This window comes from Rhopilema esculentum, chromosome 20 (assembly GCF_057945365.1).
Source record: "Rhopilema esculentum isolate cy_ngs chromosome 20, ASM5794536v1, whole genome shotgun sequence".
Lineage (NCBI taxonomy): Eukaryota > Metazoa > Cnidaria > Scyphozoa > Rhizostomeae > Rhizostomatidae > Rhopilema > Rhopilema esculentum.
The window spans coordinates 8,420,050-8,440,330 of NC_142834.1; the positions used below are offsets into that span (position 1 = coordinate 8,420,050).

Genomic DNA, 20,281 nt, shown 5'->3' on the forward strand with positions numbered 1-20,281 from the left:
AAATGATCTTTTCATCTTATCTTTGGCTTAATTGTTGCTATTTGTGCTCAGTTATTTTTATTCACTTGAACTAAATTCAGTTGTACATATAAGTCATGTATGTTTACTAGCCACAATCTTACATTAAGAGCTAACTGAATTGCAATCCTCACCTGGCTACTGAGGTGGTAAATTTGATAGCTGTTGGCTCAGTCCTAGCCCTTTGGACATTACCCAAATCGAAGCAAGCCTGAATATTGTCTTTAAGTCATTGCTTGGCAAAATTGCATAGCACCGTAATTATCTTATGATCAGGTACACCGCAAAGACCATGTTTCTCGGCGCTTTGTATTGCAAGTTTAGATTTGCTAGCCTATATAGAATTAATTTGGTGAATTTAGTCACTTGTTTTAATAGTCCTATTAATGCTTCTTTAACAGATTGGCAAATGATTCCGTCACAATGGGAATACTACAGGCATTACAGAGGCCATTTATGTAACTTGTGGAAAGCCTACTCAGCTATCTGCATCTAATATCATTTTGAAATATCAAAGTAACAAAGATTCATAATGCTTCTTCAAATTGGCTTATTTATAAGACAAGGTGGGATTAGCACACCCAATCATAATATAATTTTACAGGAAACCCAGTATTGTGTCCTGGGGTACTCCAGGATCCACATTTTTATTCATAATCTATGTAGAGTATAACTGTCTCAGAAATCCCTTCAATTCAGATAGTTTTAATTCAATCATTTGATGGATACCCAGTACTGAGGAGAGGGGGGATGGGGGTCAGGGGGGTCACTGCCGACTTTAATCTTGAATTTTTCAAATTATTTGAATAGTGAAATTTTTTTGGTGCAGCATATCAGTTTTGATCAATTTTGGTATTTAAACGTTTTTAACTTCCTAAGATTTTTTTTAAATGTAAAGAACTGCATATTTTATAGTTAAGAAATATCCATGCATTATGACGATAGTATACCAGTAATAGTTAAACTATATTGAAAAGGCTATTCATAGCCACCATCGCAATTTCAACAACCAAAATAGCTGCAACCATCGTCTCAAAAAAATTTCCCCGGGCCCCTTAGAAGGGTCGCCTCCGGTGTGTCTTGCTTTTATCTTACTTTCTGACCCGGGGCCTAGAAATCCTTTCCCGCGGCCCTGTGGATACCCCACACGATGAGATTCCATTGATATCAGCGTTTTTGTAAGAAAGAAATACGCCTGGCAATTTGCCAATTTAAAAGTTTTTGTAATCCTGCGTTGCTCTCTATAACGCCAGGTTTAGTCAGACCACAAATATTTTCGTTATCTCTTTTTTTTTGTAATAGCAGATCCTCGTTTGGTGGGATTCAGGCAGATATTTCCATTGAATTGAATCGCTTTCCAGAATAGACAAGATAGCTTTGATTGAGAAGAATTGAAAGATGACTTTGTGCCCAGGAGGTACTTCCCCTATAGTTTTTAGAGTGCGTGAAACTATACCAAAATGGTTCTATTCTCTTATTTTTTTAAAAAAAATACCTCCTCATGTAGCCATTCACCTTCTCATATACCCTCATACACTCACGTATCCACGCCATAGAAGAAATAAGCCTTTCCCAACCTCTTTTTTCCAAGAATATGCCCTATACAGTGTGACACCCGTATGTTCCGATCATATTGATATTCTTTCTTGGCTTCTGCATTTAGAATAAGATTTAGTACATTCTGGTGGAAGTCTTTTTGCTTGCAAAGTGCAATGGTCGTGAGTGGCTTTGCGAAGAGGCATTCTTAATAGAAACAGTCACGTGTAGCCTACAGCAAGCAGATCAATGGTATATAATAGATACAAAGTACATCTTGTGAAATCCCGTTGATCTCTATCCGTTTGTTGTTTGTAGGTGAGAATGTCTCTAAGCTCCATGCTTTGCAACTTTTCCATTTTAATCTGTTTTGATACTGCATAGTAATAACACGCGGAGGGCCCTCGCTGGCCGGCATTCTTTTTTGGATAGGAAATCTTCTGTCCTGTTTTCCTACGTTGGATTCGGTGAATATAAATGTGGTTTTCATGTATCCCTGTAAGCTTTAGTTTATCAACCATTAAACACTCTTGTTTTAGTTGGATTTTGTCAGGAATTTTGCAGCCTTTAAATAGAAAACTCATCTTTCTGTATAGATAAGTCGTAACATACATGAATTGCTAGACACCCTGTGCTTAGAGGCAACGCGTGACATGGCTCAAAGTATAACCAGGAATTGCAGCATTTTTTGTTTCGCGCTCTACTTGGTTCGTTTGGTTCTATTATTAATGTTTCTGGCACATTGAAAGTTGCCTTAAAAAGCAACAAGTGTAACTAAAATGAGCTGTTGTGTTTTAAGCCATCTAAAAAGTCATCATTTTACCATTTCCAGCAAAGCACACTGATCATGTCATTGTTGATAGGTGTAATAGTCCAAAAAGTAGTTTAATTTTGGGTGTTGCTAACTTTGGCAAGCACTGACAAAGTGTTGTGGTACAGCCAAACAGCAGCTATACCCACTGAACACTAGTGTCATTGCCTGGTAAAATTATTCCACAGTGTTCAACGAGAACTACGTAGATCTAGGTATTCAACTAAATTGTTTGTCATTTGTTTGTATGTAGATCAGGGGTGGGCAACTTACGGCCCGCCAGCAATTTTTAGCGACCCTTAGACCTCCAGAATGGAATATTTAACGAACGGAAAGCCTCATGAATGTGGCAGCTTGCTGCAAATTATTTTCAATCAACGTGTAATATTTCGTCCTCTACTATTGAAGTTCATTCCCAGGCGAAAGACCTCAACAAGCATTTGTATCTGGAAGCAGCTTTTCTCGCAAATGAAGTTAATCAGCTATAATTTTATTTCAAAAATTTAGACAAACACATGTATTTAGTTACATGTTTCTGTAGTGGCTTTGACCTGATTTTGACAAGCTTGCTATAGCACTAGAAGGAGAATAGCTTTATTGCTAGTATAGGACAGAACTTACTTGTAGCCCTTCCAGGCCCGACCCGCTCTTCCATGGAACAAAATGTTATAAATTTGGCTCCCATGTTGAAAAGGTTGCCCGTCTCTGACCTAGACAGTAACAAAAATGTTGTTTGGTCTTCATGTCTCTTCTGATAGGTATTTGTTTGTCATTTTTGCATATTTTCCTCGGAACTTGACGCTCTTGTTCACAATTTAGTACTGGAGCCTTTTTCTACTGAACGCGTCACAGCTCATCATCCACCATTTTCATAATGCGTAGCCTCCAGTTGCAATGGCGGCACCAGCCACTAGGCTCTGGGGGGACAAAAATAATAGGCCACACCCTTCAAAACATTACCCCTCCCCAAACATTTTATCATCAAATTTAGACGAAATTGCCTGTTGCGAGATAAATTCACAAAGCTAAAATTGTATTTTTTCATATCTTAATATTGGAAAGTTAACAAAAAATTATCATGAATATTTCTGTTTGCGTTACTCTTGAGTAGATGCAGCATTTTTGTATGATACAGACATCGACGCTTGACAAAGCAAAGTCGAATGAATAGAGGCTCTTGCATTTAATCTTCTCAATGGCTTAGAGAGCTGAAAAGTAGTTACTTTAGCGGGCATGTATTTGGAAAAGAATAGTACGTTTCTTTTACAACCCGATTATTGTATCAGTAGTTAGAATGCTTTGACTGCCTAGAGAGCGGCAACATAATTTAAGAATGTGTGTTTGTAGGAACGTCTCTTTTATTTGGGGTCACATTTTTCACAGGTCAACTTATACCCTTGGCTTTGTTACCACAGAAAGGCAATGTTGCATTTAGAAATGACAAGTACAAATGTAGCCGTATATTTAATTTGTACAAGTCAAAATTCCTTGATGCCATTGTGCGCGTGCCTCTGTGCAACAAGCCGCTCGCAGTACATTTGGGCATTGCTTGTAATATCAATAGTATCGCATAGCAGCTAACAAAGAGGCCAGAATAGGTCATCGTATCAACAAGGCAAATTAAGCACCGCTAACTCACTAATACTCTAGTCGCAATAACACACTGAATCGCATAGGCAGCTTTCATAATATTTAGTATATTGATTTACGAAACAAAACTCGGCTAAATTTACTAGGAGATTAAACAAATATTGTTATTGAAAATATCTCTTTATTTCATCTAGGATATTACCACGACATTGAGAGAACAAAAAGACTTGACCTCTGGTCGCGGCAAAAGAGCGCACCGAGCCTTGTTCCCCGTGTGTGTCTCAATCCACAAACGGTTCTGCAGCAGTGTTCAGAGACAATTGACCGCAAAAACTACAGACTGGTTTTCAACCGGCCAACACTTTTTAGCTGCAAGGAAAACGGAGGCAAAGTGGGCGATCGAGCCTTGTTGCAGCACCTGAACGGCTGTGAGAAGATTAAGCTGTTCAGCCATTGCTGCCCAGTTGTAGCCACAGGGATCCTAGATGAATCTTTCCACCGCTCGCCTATACAGGTCAGGGCCGTGTTATAAATCCACGTGACTCCTTTGACGAGGTTATATCTATAGTTGCAGCCTAGCGCGCGGACATAGAAAATCGTTCCACTTGGTGACCACTGCAAGATCGAAGCTTACTCTCTAGCTACGTTGATGATTGCCTGCATTGTACCATAAGAGACATCAAGCAAGCACACGCAACCTACAAGCCTGTATATCTCATTTCAAATCTGATATTCTTTTAGAGGGCTGCCTTTTTCTTTAGCTAGAGACATTTTTCAAACGGAGTGTAAATTTTTTTAACGTTATCAGCATATTTCAACTTAAGAAGAAATTTAATGGAAATTTAGTCAAAGATACACACTTCAATCGCACATGAAATGTTACAGTAATTTGTTTACTGGCAACAACCTTCATAGAGACTGCTGAGAATTCTGGGTAAAAGCTGCTCGTATTAGCCGACAGATTTAAGTAAAACCATTATTTGTTATCAAAGTCAATTTGGCGAAAATTTTCACCAGACATGGAAGGTCCCAGCTTCATGCACTTTCCAGATTCACCGCCTTCATTACTCTCACCAGAAACAAAGCCACCACGAGCACCAAAATGTGCCAGGTGCCGAAATCATGGAATCGTTTCTTGGCTGAAGGGCCATAAACGAGCATGCCAATGGCGGAACTGTAGATGCAGTAAATGTATCTTGATATCAGAGAGGCAAAAGGTTATGGCTGCACAAGTTGCGCTAAGAAGGCAGCAAGCTCAAGAGGAGATGAACAGTGATGCCAAGCTGCAGGTAAACATTGCCAGCTTCGTCAGAGCGTCGGAGGAAGAGCGACAGAGTCTTGTCAAGCGCAGGATCACACTAGGTACGTAATCGTAATTTGTTGTTACTTAGTTGCAAAATAATGTCTTTCTCGTTTGATTTGATGCTTCGAAAAGTGCTTTTTAGTGCTTTTAAGGTGCATTTGCTTTCGGGAGATTTTGCAACTGTGAACTCTCAGTAGAATAAACAACGGGTTTGTACTCCAGACGATTCGCTATGTTTTTTATAAGGGAAATTAGAAGCTTTTGCTACATCTCTACAAACAGATACCCCCATAGGCTTGGTGGTCTTACAATGCTCATTTGCTGAAGCACTTGCTTGCAATATGCATTGACATATGCAAGTCCTTACAATAAAACAGCATATCCATCTTCAAATCCTTACAAATGTAGATAATTATCTTTACATAAAGCTTTCTTGCCGCCTGTAATTAATTATTTGCCTTCAGTTTGCACTTGTTCTGCTCAAAAAGATGAATATTGTTTGCAAAGATACATTAGATATTTTTCAATTAGTTTTCCACTAAATCTGCAATGTCTTTACAAATGTTTATAATGCTCTAACAGTATTCTAGCTAGTATTGAAGCAAACTGTTTCAAAATCGGGCAAAATTTTTTTCAAAGTTCATCTTTCAATCATATGACAAAGACCTTTCCTTTCTTTTGGTATTTCCATATTCATGGAGCAATTTGAAGTGTTAAGCTTAAGTTTGATTTACTTTTAATGACTACAGATTGCTAAAAAGAACATATTATTACGGGAGAATTTGCTCGTTTTTATTTATTCGATTGTGCGTCGCGTAAGAGCAAATCAAATGCGACATTGATTAAACTTACTTTAATCAGCACTTTATTTTTACGGCAATCTAGTTCAAATACGTTGTTTTATTTGAATTAATGCTTGTGCCAATGATTTGAATCTTTTTATTGATGTTTAGCAGTCAGTGTAAGTCAATTTTGTGACTAGAATATTGTCTCTAGTTTGGTAGAGTGGAAGATATGATAACATATACCGAATCATCTTTTATAAATATCTCCGTTGAAAACATGGTTGAAATATGTAACGTAGAACCTTAAGCACAGTATGAAGATATATAGCTCTTTGAGATCTAGATCATAGAAAATTTCTCAAAAAATGCAGTCAGTAAGGTTAGGAATATTTCTTAAGTAAGCTAAACTTGTTGGTAGGTTTATTCGATTGTGTTATGAGATGAAAGACTAGCTTTTTGAGAGATTCATGGAAAAAGCCTATATTTTGAGCAAATGTAAATTGATTACATGAATTTGCCTGAAACAACTAATTATAAACATTCAGAGAACTTTCACAAAATTCTGGAAAAACCATATTTAATTCTACTGAACATTTTACTAAAGTTATCATTTTCCTGCTGTGATTATTGTAACAAATACGTTCCCATCACTTTTCATGTTGATTTGGCTGCAAAAACTGTAAACCTACAGCAACAAGTGTATTCATAGGCTTCATAAACCAACTCTTGACGCAACTTCAATTAAACTTTGAACCACTATTTATTTCAAGATGCATCGACACTTCATTGAGTAAACTGTTTATAATTGCGTTGAATTAAACAAACAAATACATAGAATGGTGTCAGTATTTTTAGCATTCTGGTTCTGTTAGGTTCAGCGTTATAAATATTCACTCGGACACATAAGATAGTGTTTAGCAGTCACAACTTATAAAAACATTTCAATAGAAGTAACACCAAGATTTCATTTGTGTAGGCTTTTTAAATTTACTCTAAAACAAGGTTTGTAGCTGTTGATTTGAGTTTAAACAAGTGCATTAGCCAGAATGGGGCTTTTTAGTCACTGTTTTGAATGTAAATTGAGATTTGAACTAGAAAAGACACCTCTAGAAGGTCTCCCTGAATTGGACGAAAAAAACTTCTCTGTTGGCTTGCCAACACTTCTGTGGATTGCATCTTAACCTCTTTTCCTATGTGTAAATCAAGAAAGCTCTCGCTTAACCCTCCTATAGATAGACACATAAATGTGGCATATTTATGACTAAAGCTGCAGATAAAATTTACTCCAGGGCTGGAAGTAGGCTGTGCTGAGGATGGTCACTCTGGTCATTTCTCGGTGTTATTTTTGTTTATCTAAGCGTTACTGAAATTATGATGGTTTTCTGATGGTCATTTCTGCCGCAAGGGTTTCCCTTCTGCATCAAATGCGAACCTTTTCAGTTTGATTTGCTTTATTTCCTCGCCTTATGTTGTTGCTTTTTTCTGTTTCCATTTGCATAATTTCCATGTTTTTGCTTCAATTATGTGATTCATTAGATCTATGCTCGGTGACAATAAATTTACACACGCGTTTAGTTTAAACAAATTCAAGTGTATTTAAGGACAACGTCTATTTCCACTGTCTTATCAAATTCATGCGATGATGTGCAACTTCATATGTAACAACCTGATTCGATATTTTCATTTTTGTGACGCAATTTTAAACTGTAAATGATAAAGTCAAATCTATAGTTTTTAATGATATGATATTGTTTTTTCACAGGTATGCCTGAAGGGAATGGTCCATCAATACAAGGGTCAAGCAGCAACGGTTTTGAGTCTCACTTAGAAAATGAACAGAATATGTACGATAACAGAAACTGGCATGAAAGCAAGTCTTCTACGAGAAGCTCGCCGGAGCAGCATGACTATCCCCCGCAACCAGCGCCGCCTTTGCCATTTTCAGCTGCATCCAAGCTTTTCGCCTCCTCTCCATCAGAATCAAGCAAAGACCCTGCCGAAGTCCTTATGAAGATTTTTCCGTATTTAGACCCAGTTGTATTGGGCTCTGTCTTGAAAAATTGTCAAGGTGATTTGCTAAAGGCGGTTGAAATTCTCTCTCCGCATTCCATGACAAGGCTTAGGGAGGTTAAGCCAAATAGTAAGGAACACATAGAAATTCCCCCAGCTACATTTGCAAGACATCTCTCAGCATTCTCCTCGCCAAATAGAGGCATTGAACAGCCTCCTTGCACTTGCTGCCATAGAAACGGTGTCCGAAAGTTTTCGGACTACATGCCTTCCAATAGAATGGAGATGATGAAATACAACCGCATGATGCATAGGATCACGGATCATGATGTGAGAAAAGCTGACTGTCGAGGTCATGTTAACTATTTCTTGTCACTGCAAGAAAGCAGTGAAAAGTTTGCCAATGATATTCCCCCAAGAAGGCACATAGGCCATGAAAATAATGACAGACTTAGTATTGGAGAGCCAATCTGCTTTGAATGCAAAGCTCCTGCGCGTCCGCAAGACTTATTTTGCCGGGCGTGCGGGGCAAGGATTGCAAAAGCTGTCCAATAAGAGAAAACTGGCCATACTTATGTCCACAAGACCAAACTAAAGCTGAATACAAGAAGCAATCCTTTAAATTTTTTTCTGAATGACTCTCTTTGAAATTCAATCAATACGATCTCCATTAATATATGTAATATGTAAAAATTTAATGTGATGTATCAGTTCATCGTAGTTATAATGAAATAAGCTACAAAAATGTAGAGTATTAATAATGATATTGTAGAATGTAAATAAGCTATAGCTTCTTGGTTTGTGAAAGTTAAATCTAAAAGATTCAGAACGACCTGTTGTTTCAACCAAATCAGCTCTTGTTGCCCCGGTAAAAGTTATGATTTAAACTTCACAGTTAAAACTTATGATAGTACGACTTCATGAGAAATGCTCATGCTATGCCTTCTTTTGTGTTTAATTTCTTTGTATTAAAATTATCTTTAATCATCTTCATTACGAATCTTCACTACGGTCTTAAAATTTTTTTTATGCAAATAACTTTTGGTTAAGCAAGAACATTAGTGATTAAAGGTAAATAAACAAGAGAGCAGCTTCCCTTTTTGTTCTATGGGCGCTTTTAAATGCAAAGATTTATGGTCAGTTATACAGAAATGAAATGAAAATCGATTTATCTTGAGTGATGATTGAATTTGACATTGAACTTTGGAATCATTCAATCGCTCGCCCTTGATGTCTTAGAATTTTTCATTTAATTTGCTATCTCTTTCCTGGTATGCCATGCTCTTTTTGATCAACTCTAAATTTTTTACACGAAATAATTTTGAGTTACAAAGGTGCATGTTTTCAAAAATGCTCTAAACGTTCTCGAAGAATGAAATGGTATTCGATATTCTGATCAAGGTAATACTAGCCAGCTCCAGAAACCTGGTATAGAAAGCATCATGTCAAGGACAATCTTAATTTTTTATGATGGTGAACGAAGAAAGATTAAGCCATGCTACTTTTTGCTATCAATAACTCTGTTCATTACTCTGAATCTTTTAGATATTTTTCTGTAAAAAGTTTAATATTACTTAGTGGACTCGCAATTTTTATGCTTGCCGGACAAATGAATGGAAGATAACGAGAAGAATTTGAACGGCTTTAAGAAATTTGATAACTGTTAGTGTGGTGTCGCATATTATGTTCTGGATTCCATTTATCCACATACTAAAGTCCTGCTGACGCTGTAGAATATGGGTTACACAACTGCGTCGGATCTTCAAGAAGCTTAATGCTTTTCTATAGAATATCTGTTGATTTTATATCTGATGTCCTGCGTTGAGGTTACATTTTATCACATCCAAAAGCAAGATGAATATCGAAACCGTTTATCTTAGGATAATGCTGTTGCATAAATCGAATAATCCGTTTGCAGGAGATTCGGTCTTCAGTAAGCATGTCTGTTTTAAATAGTTAAACAACACTGTATGTTTATCTTGGATAACTTGAGTGATGAACTCATTGAGCGTGAAACATATTAGCAGTGTCTTAAGTTCGCGCATTTTTCAATAAGCATTGTTTGAATCAGTTACACAAAGCCAACGCAAATCATATAATCAGATGTTTCGATTTGTTCTGGTAGATTGTAAATAATATCTTCAGGCACTATAGATCAGATTTTAAGCTCACTTTTTGTTCAATCGGTAAAATGATGAATTCAAACCAGACGAGCAAAAGAGAAATTATTTCCAGAAAAACATTATATGGGTAGACTTATTGATCAATTTTCGTCACTTTGAAAGAGCCTTATTGAAACCACGTGCAACTACTGCCTGATCCTTGAATATATGACACTTCAAAGGTTAATTGGTCCTATTTCTTTGTTTCCATTTTACTTGACAGATATAGAAATGAACCTGATATGGAAACGATAGAGTTCTCTTGGGTTTAGAATATGAGAGAGCAAGCAATTGTTTAGAATATGATTCAGAAACATGGGCCAGAATTACAGGTTCAAAGCAGATAATACAGTTACGATACTGTACGTGTCTGTAAGAAAAAAGTGACAAAATCTACGTTTTTTGTGCATCGAATACTACTTCTTTCTAAAATGTATTTTGATTATGTCAACTATTTACAAAAAATGCTGGTAGACACGTAAAAACTCTTTGTTGGTCTTATCATTTACGATTCGAGAATTAATATTGTACCCAACCCTTTTTTTAGTTTGTTTCTACCTCACAAAAAAGTGCGCTTTTTCATGCAATATAATTATGTACCAACGGAAATCGTGGCAAATTTTTGCTAGTAGATCGAATTTGCTTGAAACTGCCTGGTGTATTCATTTGAAGCAGTTTTTTCTCCGTTTTGGTTTCACCACAATGCCATACAAGTTAAGAAGCCCAACCAAGTTTGCTTGGATTTCGTTGAAATGGCCTGGTTTCAATTACGGTTAAGAACTGGTGTCCACAGCTTTTTATAGTGAAAGATTACACTTTAAGCCTGAAAAAGCCACTGGATCCGTAATAATTCCTCTATATGTTCTCTAAGAAAAAATCCTTTGCGTTCAAAAATCCACATGAAATAAGAAAGCGTCAGGGTTTGAAAGACATTGCTTAGAACAAATAGATTGAACCACAGCTTAATTTTTAGAAGAAGCTTGGCAAACACGGTTATTAAGCCTGCGATAAAGGCTATTCGAAAGGTTTCTCTCTATATCACCTTCACTCTACTTGGCAACATTCTGCGTGCCCTTGGTATGCGCCTCCATAGTGTCGAGACACCATACCACTTGGACTCCCCTTAAGTGTACAAGATCCATTGAAAACATTTCTGTATTGTTCAGAGCTCTATTGAAAGGACTTTGGACTGGGCAATGAGACACTCCTACCACAAAATAGAGCATTTAAATAGCGGATGTAAATGTCTTGGTAAATAATTGTCTTTGGATGAGCTTTTTAACAAAGTTAAAGTGGAACTTTGATACGATTTAGACTTAATGGCCCTCTTTCATCTTCAAATTACATGTAAAATAGGCCATGCACTTAAGTGGGCTTCCAAAGATTTCAATGATTGCAAAAAAGGGACTAAGCAAGAAATTAAGTGACAACGAATGCTTCACGATTTACAAATCGGGGACTAGAAATGAATTAAAAATTACATATAGTTATTACATTAAAATATTTTTGCAACAAAATCCTTAACAAATAAAAAATATCTAAAACGTAAGTGTAATCACTTTGAATATTAAAAATATTGCGTCATCAAAGATTAAGCATTGCTTTTGCATTAAAAAAAGTTTCTAAAACAAAAAATTCATTAAACTTAATGAAACAAAAAAGTCCAAAATTTGCTTGGAACATAAAAGTATAAAAGTCATTACAACAGGGATTTTTAAAAAGTTTCCTGAATTTTTAGAAACCATTGACTTCCTCTTATGCATTCTTTAAAGAGCATTATCAAGCTAAATTAATTGATTTTCGCAATTTATTTCAGTATGATAAAGCTTTTGTGATTTGTTTCCAGGAATGAGTCATTAACTACTAACTGTAACTTGCACCATTCCAAGTTCTGTTGTAACGGGATGGGAATTGCATCACTGAAATTATAGCTTTTATATATTTTTGCTTTTCAAATGTCTCACGTTAATTCCAATCAGTGAAAAAAATTAAATCTCTGATTTTAGAATGTCATAGCAAAGGTTATGAAATAATCAATCTTAAGAAACTGAAAAAAATCTCGCATATGCTATCGAGTTAAAAGCCTAATTCAACTACTTGATAGAAATACTAAATGGTAAAAATATGAACAATTAAAGAAGATATAGTACTAATCAACATTTCAAAGCTGAAAGTAAATCTACTATCTAATTGAAGAATTATTCAAAAGTAAGTAACACAAATTGCTGCGTTAAGAAACACAACACCCCCATTGTTGTCATTTTCATTCTTTGTCCTCTATAGAAAAAACTTGGGTGGGTCACATTTTTAGCCATTTTGACTAAAGTTTTTTATCATTATTCAACACTTAAAAGCCCTGAATCTATTTGCAGATCGACGACGCCACTGTGAAATGGTTGGATCGCAACTTGTTTGCAGGTGACGAAATCAAAGAGGTTTACGGGGAAATCGTAACAACAATAAGCAAAGTCCATCTACAGTATGATCAGGTAAAGTCATAGAATTTTTCCCCATTTCAATAACAACGCGCAAAATTTTCATCACCTTTTTTGCGAATGACCCAGCATAAGAAGTCCAGTTAGCAGGGACAAGTCGCAAGGCCGCGGGCTCTAATGAAGAGCCTATTAATATAACTTCTGAGTATTTTTCGTTGTCTATTGAAGGTTGCTAAAACATATGATATGGAACTTTTTCAAAACTTTAAATTTGTTGAAATATTCAATTTCTTTGAAAAAAATCTTCCTGTTTCATGACAATGCATTGCTTCTTAAAAATCCATAAACCTTGTCAGATTTATCTTATTTTTTAATTTCAAACATTTCATTTCCATGCATTTTCAGCATATCTTTGGTGAAGAGCACAAAAGTTATCTCAGTCCCTTAACAGTTGGTCCATTTTTTTATGAACAGCAATGAGCTTTAAAGACATCTATGAGCTAGCACCAAAAGTGTACCTATTTAAGGGAATAATAAACTGTTTTATTTTCTGATGTGACTGAAAGCAAAAAACCAGGGAATAACAACGAATCCTGCACCACATTTAGATTTTTTTTATTTAATATAATTAGATAAAACTCCTGAAGAATTTGCCTTTTCCTGATCAACAAGGAATCAATGCTTATCACACAAAAAGGATGTTTTTGCAATATTCATAGGCAACAGTCTCATAATTGAGACTGTTCAGTCCGCATTTGTTTCAAAACAAGTTTACAATTAGTACAAATAATGGAATGGCAAAATGAGTAAGCAAAGATGGTAGTTCTACTTACAAAATGCTCAAAAAGTATGTTTCATTACAACCATTATCATCATTACCATCATTCATAGAGATCTAAACCTGTTTTCTATGAAATTATTTTGTTTTATAAATTAGGCTAACCAATTAAAAACTACCTTTAATTAGAGTGTTTGGAAGGATGTCAAAATATAGCTGAGAATGGAAGAGAATTTATTCTGATTGTCTGGTGCCTCAAGATTTCCAAAATGACAGAAATATGCAAACAATATCCAGTTGGCGATGCCATCCATAAGGCTTTGCTTTTCCACACTATCCTATTATTATTTCTACATATACCCTATACAATATTGTTTTTTACACAATCCGTCCCCAATATCAGAAGATTGTGCCTGATGAAGTTGATATATGCTGTATCATCTACTGTCTAATGCCAATTTCTGTCTAGGATGACTTTGTGGTTAAATGTCCTCTGAGCCTTGACAACTCAAATGCGAAATCATCACTAACGTCTGAAGGAAAAGAAACTCGCATTTTTAATAAACAATTGGTAGGGAAAACAGAGCCACCCTGGGGCAAAGAAGGTGCCAGCGACTGGAGAAATTCGTATGTTCAATATTTAACCATTCCTTTTAGGGCTTGTGTTACAATGTTTGCGAGGCATATTCAATTCAAATTAATAAGTACTTTAATAATTTGCACAATAGTTTCAATCATGCATAAAATTTTTAAAGGCCAGCTAAGTTTAGCATTTAAACAAGAAGGTGTTCTTACTCACCAAAACTCTCTTTATACCTAAGCAAAGCTGAAAATGTTGCGTGTAACAGCACACAAGGGTTTTAATAGAGAACTTTGGTCAAGTGTGTAGAATTTTCGCATTTTTGCATGACATATGAAGAGAATTGCCCCTTTATATTCATTTTTAAGTTATTGCTACCTCTATTAGCCCTGTCCCTCTTTTACCAAACTCCATTAATCCTGTCCCAGCGTAACAAAACGATATTAACCCTGCCATTGTGATTCAATGAGAGTATTTCATTTGATTGAATAAATTTGACTATTGGCCAGTGCACTAATGAATGAGCTTGATGTAGCCTTGAATGTTTTTAAACATTTGTTTATGTTTTGTTGTGTAACCATTAGAGAGTTTTATGAGATCTAATGGATATAAATATTGGTTTTTGGTAGATTAAGACCACAGAGAAAGAAAAGGAATATTGTATGAAAATAAACTATCAGAATATTCACAAGAACCTGAGCATTGTTGCATCAAGTCGGTGAAAAATGCATTGATCTGAATTATTCATATTTCACAAGTATTTTCTCATGCCTGACTCATTTTTGTCAATTTACCGTAGACCAAAATTTGACGGTCTTGGAAGGCAAGAAATTCTCAAGGTAATCTGCAATTAATGATAATAAATTGACAAGGATAAACGTGTATTTTTTGCTATGAAAGGGTGATTCATTCCAAACGCTGAATCCACCCAATGGCAATGACATCTCCACCCTGAAACCTTAAGATTAATTTCAATCCTTTGAATTGTATACATTGTTTCGCTGAAATGATCTGTTAGATGGATTATCCAAGGTGGGAACATATTCATGATTTTCAAGGTCTGTTCTTTGCTTTCGTGGGAAAAGTCTTTTATAAGCAGAATCTTTATTTATTTTCCAATAAATTTCTCATTTTTGAACTATTTTATATCATCTTACTTTCCAGTGCATAGACTTATCCTTTTGTATTTTCTGCATTCGAAGAGTCTTAGTACCGCTCGATAAAAATAACTGGTCAGTCAAATCAGATTGTTTATGCTGTTTTTAAAAGAACAGTTATTGCCGAAGTGTTGGAACACTGCCGTCAGTTTTCTAGATCATATTTAGCAAGCCCCATCTTGCCCGCTACACAACGAGAACTTACTGTAAAATGACGGAGATTAAGAAATGCATTTTTTCATTTGCCCAAAAAAATGAACATTAATCTGGGAGGAAGGGACGGAAGTTTTTGGATTGGAGAAAATAAATGAAAAGGATAAGGTCCAGCGAAACCAGGAATTAGCATGTAGCATTTTCCAAGTATTGATCGTCTAGTAAGGACCATAATCGTTAGTTTCTTAATGAAACATATTTAATGCATCTTTTAAGAATAACCTGTGTATGAAGAAGCCTAAATTATTATGATTTTTTCTTGAAATTGTGCCTTTTATTCAATCTTAATATTAACCTTTAATTATATTTACAATTTAATCTGCTTGTACTGCTAATTTTTATAATTCCTACACTGTGAGTAGTCGACTATACCTACATCGACTATAGCTACAGCAACGCTAGTGAAATTTTAAGGCTAAAAATCTTACTTTTATCAATTAGCTTAGAGAAAATGCCAACAAGGAATTGAATTCCCAAGAACTGGATTACAGCCACCAAAACCAGAAAAAGCCTGTCAAATCATATGCTGCCTGGCTTGCTTGGTGGAGATCTACGATGAACAGTGAAGATTTTTATAAATACGTCTCAACAGGGGTAAATGGTTTACTTCTTTTTTATCAAACATTCAACATAAAAAAATGTCTTTAAGGATTTGGTAATCGGTCAAGTTTTTAAGATGCCTGGCTGATACGGACAATCAGTGGGTCGGTACAAAGAATTGGTATTGACAACTTAGTTGTAATACAAGTCAGTGCTTTTTCTAAGCTAACTATATCTGTCAAATGATGGAGTAATATTTATTGGTCAGCCAATTTTATATGCTTACTTTACGAAGACGAGAAGTATCAGACTATATTTTTCTCCTTTTTTTAAGGAAAATGACTTTTTGACCAAAATATTTCACCTTTACGATTCTGAAGATGAAGATGAGAATGCAGATGGCTCCTCAAATACAATTCAAGAAGACCCTGAAACTTTGGCACGAAGAAGGTATCGTGATGCTTATTTACTCACTAGAATATGAATCATTTAGATACTTATTTCAGTTTTTGTTTTGTTGCATTAAAAAAGCTTTAGTCAAGTAAACAAAGCTATGGTCTGATTTATCACAATTCAGAGCCAGAAAGAAATTTTACACAAACAAAATCTGTTTTTTTCGACTGGTCATTACCCAAAAAATACTTTCCAAGCAATGCTGGTAAATGTATATTACACCTATCTTTCTTCCTTCGTTTATAAAGTCATTGAGGCTACTCTCAAAGTTTTCCATGGTTTTATGAACTTTTGTTTTTTTATCAATTAGGACTATTCATTATTGTGAAATCTTTCTTTCCTGGGCTTTACATGAAAAGGGCTTAGGAATCTCAAACTCATTTATTTTGGATTTCTTATTTGTTTTTAGGTTTTGTAAATATTTCAAATCTTGATTTTTTTGTTGATATCATTAATTTGAGAACTCAAAAACACCTCATGATGGGAGTATTCAGCATTGTATATTAATTTTGGATTCATGAGAACATTATTACATATTCGGTATGGAATTTAAAAGCTTTGTTCTTTTAATGAAAAGAATCTTGCACGGCCTTAGTATATTTAATTTAAGAGATTAATTACAAGGATCATTGTATTAACATTCTTGGATTACATTTTATCATTAATCAACCCCATGGGCGATTCTTGATATTCTTTACAAGGGAAATCTTTGACATTTCGTATATTGACAAAGATTGCTCCAATCAATCAATTATTGAGGCATATATGCGTTATTGTAGAGGATATCGCAAAACAAATGTTATACGAACTTACGGATCTTTTTGTGTTCGATAACATTACCTGATGACGTGAACACGAGTGTCTCCAACATGAGTGCATTGTAGGTGACTTAAGAAGATTTACTGGACTACTTTGCCTGGGAACGTCCTTTCACAAAGTTCCGGTTGGATTTAAAAGCGGAATCAATCAAAATTAAAATTAATTTTTGATGGAATTTCTTCTCTAGCTTTGTCAACCATGTATCTTAGAAATAAGAGAGTGTTTTTTGAAGTCTACTGTCAAGGACTAGAAAGGGCAAGCATGTCTTGTCCAGGAGTGATTTTAGAAATACGTATCATAGAAATAAGAGAGTGCTTCCTGTTTATTCAAAAATTGTGATAATCAAATAATTTAGGGGTTTTTTGCAAGAGGGTGTGTCGCTTCAGAGCAGACTTGGTGTTATCTTCTTGATATTATTCTCACGCGAACTTTTCTTTTTCTTGCGAAAGCAGAAACCTCTTTTAAGCTTAGAATGTGGAGATATCTTGCAGCATAATGAACTATTTTTGGCGGCTAAGATGGCTAACAATAGCTTTATAAACAAGAAAACATGTCAGCTAAAGATGACACTCAGAGTTGCAACTTAGAACCGTCCTGCTTAGAAACGAAAGCGAATACACGACCATTTGGCAGACCTGTAAAACAGTAATTTTTATAAGCGAAACATTAAACTCTTGCGTGAAACGTATTTCAGAAAATGAAACGCTGGTTGGGATATCGTAATAGCTTGCCGTGCATAGCATTTTATTTTTTCTTTAATGAAAAACTCAGGGAAGTTTAATGGGCATTTTTCCAAAATTATATGACAGTAAACAATCTACTGGCAGATTTCTACATTGAAAGCTTGTTGTAGTAGTTTCTATCATGTATGAAAAAACGGTAAGCATGCATGTTTTTGTTAGCCCATTGGACATTTTCCCATGTTTATTGGTCATGCTTCTTCTTGTATCATCCCAGACGCTATGAAGAGCGACAAGCAAAACTGCAAGCGGACAAGAGTAAGTACAATGAAGGCTTCTGGAATGTCAATACAATTCTGCTTGGAGGACTTGGAAAAGAGCCTGATTTGGATGGTAAATATTTGAAATTTTTATAAAGAAAGTTTAATGTGTACAACATAGAACGTGCAACTTTGATACAACATCCAAGTAATTGCACTTTAAAGTAAATGCTTAGCTGTTACTTTTTAATTCCTGAAAACATGTTTATTAAAACGTGTTAGAAACATATGAATCAAGGATGGAGGTTTTGAATGGGATTAAAATTTCTGCGATAATCGGATATCTATTGTATAGAAAAAATGGAGGTGGCAGCTCGGAAAGCAAGAAATTCGGGAATTAATTGTCCCTGCTTGATCACTCATAAAGCTCAATTTTCACCATATGTAACAATAAAAATGCTGCCAATCGACAGTCTAAATAACAAGTTATCGCTTGTTTTTATTTTATTGTACTTAAATAAATTTTTCTTATGCGGTTATAAAGTAAAGCGTGAATACTGGAGTTGAAACTTAGAACCGCCCTATTCTACAGAAGAAAGCATGTATAGCTCTGTATTTAGAGAAAAAGTTCTGTATGCAATGTCGTTCAATGTTTTAATACACAATAAGTATAATGATGAATATCGGTATGGTTAATCTTAGCTTTTTTCGTGTATAAGTTCTGCTGCTTTCTTTATTGGTCATCTATGAATCAGTCTATTTTTTCATTAAAGAAATTTTAAGATAATACTGATTTTATTAATCTAACTTTAAGATGATTCTGTCTGCTCACTGTCTGCCATCGGAGAGGGCATTGCAACAAAGGATGGAAAAACTAGTGCGTCCGGAAAATCAACGAGAATGTCACAAATATCATCAGAGTTATTGGGTTCAAAGTTAATTAGGCTGGCCAACAGCGTGGCATCTGATTATTTGGTAGGTAATGGGCTGATGAGTAACAAATTTTCTTTTTGTTAACTGTCCCTCAAAGCAAAAACGATATTGACTGATAATTTGACTACATTTTGAGTAATTCTATAGTCATTCGAAAATTGAATTACATAATGGTATAAAGAATTAAAGCTATTTTGTAAGTATTATGTTAGCTTGTTATTTAAGTTATATACCGTAAATCCTCGAATAAACCCCCCTGGGGGCTTATTTAATTTTGATATTCTTGGTTGGGGGCTTATTCGAGGGGGGCTTATACGAGAGGGGGGGCTTATAAAATTATTGTAGACATTTAGAAGACATCATTAAAAGACCTCGTTTATTTTAGTAGAAATTTCTTTATGAGCATTCAATTAATTACTACCAAATGTATGAATTTGTTGTGGTAATTAAAAAAAACGCCATAGGCAACCTCAGCTGGCAAAATCATCAAATTGAGAGGTTCAATTTGAGAATTTACGGTAGCAGTAGGGGCTTATTCAAGGGGGGGGGGCTTGTTAACAATTTGTAGTTCTAGGGTGGGGGCTTATTCGAGGGGGGTGCTTTTTCGAAGGAGAGGGCCAATTCGAGGATTTACGACATTGGTTTTACATAGTAAAATTATCTAAATTTATTACAGTAAAAAATCATATTATCTGTTTTACATTCTAAAATTACATGATTCAATTGGTTTTATATGGTTGTTATTACATCATAACTTTTTTTCTTGATATTGAATTATCTACCTGTTATACATTAAGTTTTTATATTGGCTTGTAGGTATCACAATATTGTTTTATTCTGTGTGCATAACATAGTTAAGTTATTATATTGGTATTTGATTATCTAAAAATTTAATAGGCATTATTTTTTAAGCTATTTCGTAAGCGTGAAATAATTCAGGTATAAATTTGTAAGTTTAATTATAGGCATCAAATACTAAATTTACTTTATAGGTATTGAATTAAAATATTTTGTTCTAGATTCTACATAAGTAGGGGTTTTATTAGTATTACATTATTGAGTTAATTTATTGTTTTATATTACTGTATATAGCTGTTTTAGCATTTTATTATTAAGATATTTTGTAAGCACCAAATGTTTTGGTTATTCATAGGTAAACATAATTGAGTCATTTTATTAGTATTACAGTACTATATTATTATATAGGTACTATATGGT

The 20,281-nt window shown here is 34.9% G+C and overlaps 3 protein-coding genes across 4 annotated transcripts in view; all 3 read left to right on the forward strand.

The window, feature by feature from the left end:
• LOC148957849 (uncharacterized) overlaps positions 1-4,487 on the forward strand; it is a 42,236-nt gene extending 37,749 nt beyond the window's left edge. Inside the window, exon 2 of the mRNA XM_089114361.1 lies at positions 4,150-4,487. Within this exon, the coding sequence (XP_088970487.1) occupies positions 4,150-4,487 (338 nt within the window). The remainder of the gene's footprint in view (positions 1-4,149) is intronic.
• Positions 1-20,281, forward strand: part of LOC135687151 (uncharacterized) — a 102,080-nt gene that overhangs the window by 69,613 nt on the left and 12,186 nt on the right. For both annotated transcript variants that reach the window (XM_065203645.2, XM_065203644.2), the window contains exons 22-28: positions 12,588-12,704; positions 13,898-14,055; positions 14,808-14,847; positions 15,820-15,972; positions 16,253-16,368; positions 18,148-18,263; positions 18,945-19,105. In XM_065203645.2, the coding sequence (XP_065059717.2) occupies positions 12,588-12,704; positions 13,898-14,055; positions 14,808-14,847; positions 15,820-15,972; positions 16,253-16,368; positions 18,148-18,263; positions 18,945-19,105 (861 nt within the window). The remainder of the gene's footprint in view (positions 1-12,587; positions 12,705-13,897; positions 14,056-14,807; positions 14,848-15,819; positions 15,973-16,252; positions 16,369-18,147; positions 18,264-18,944; positions 19,106-20,281) is intronic.
• LOC135687158 (doublesex and mab-3 related transcription factor 3, truncated) lies at positions 4,138-9,912 on the forward strand. Its single transcript, XM_065203653.2, has 2 exons — positions 4,138-5,317; positions 7,806-9,912. The coding sequence occupies exons 1-2, from the start codon at positions 4,975-4,977 to the stop codon at positions 8,606-8,608; spliced, it is 1,146 nt and encodes a 381-aa protein (XP_065059725.1). The 5' UTR covers positions 4,138-4,974; the 3' UTR covers positions 8,609-9,912.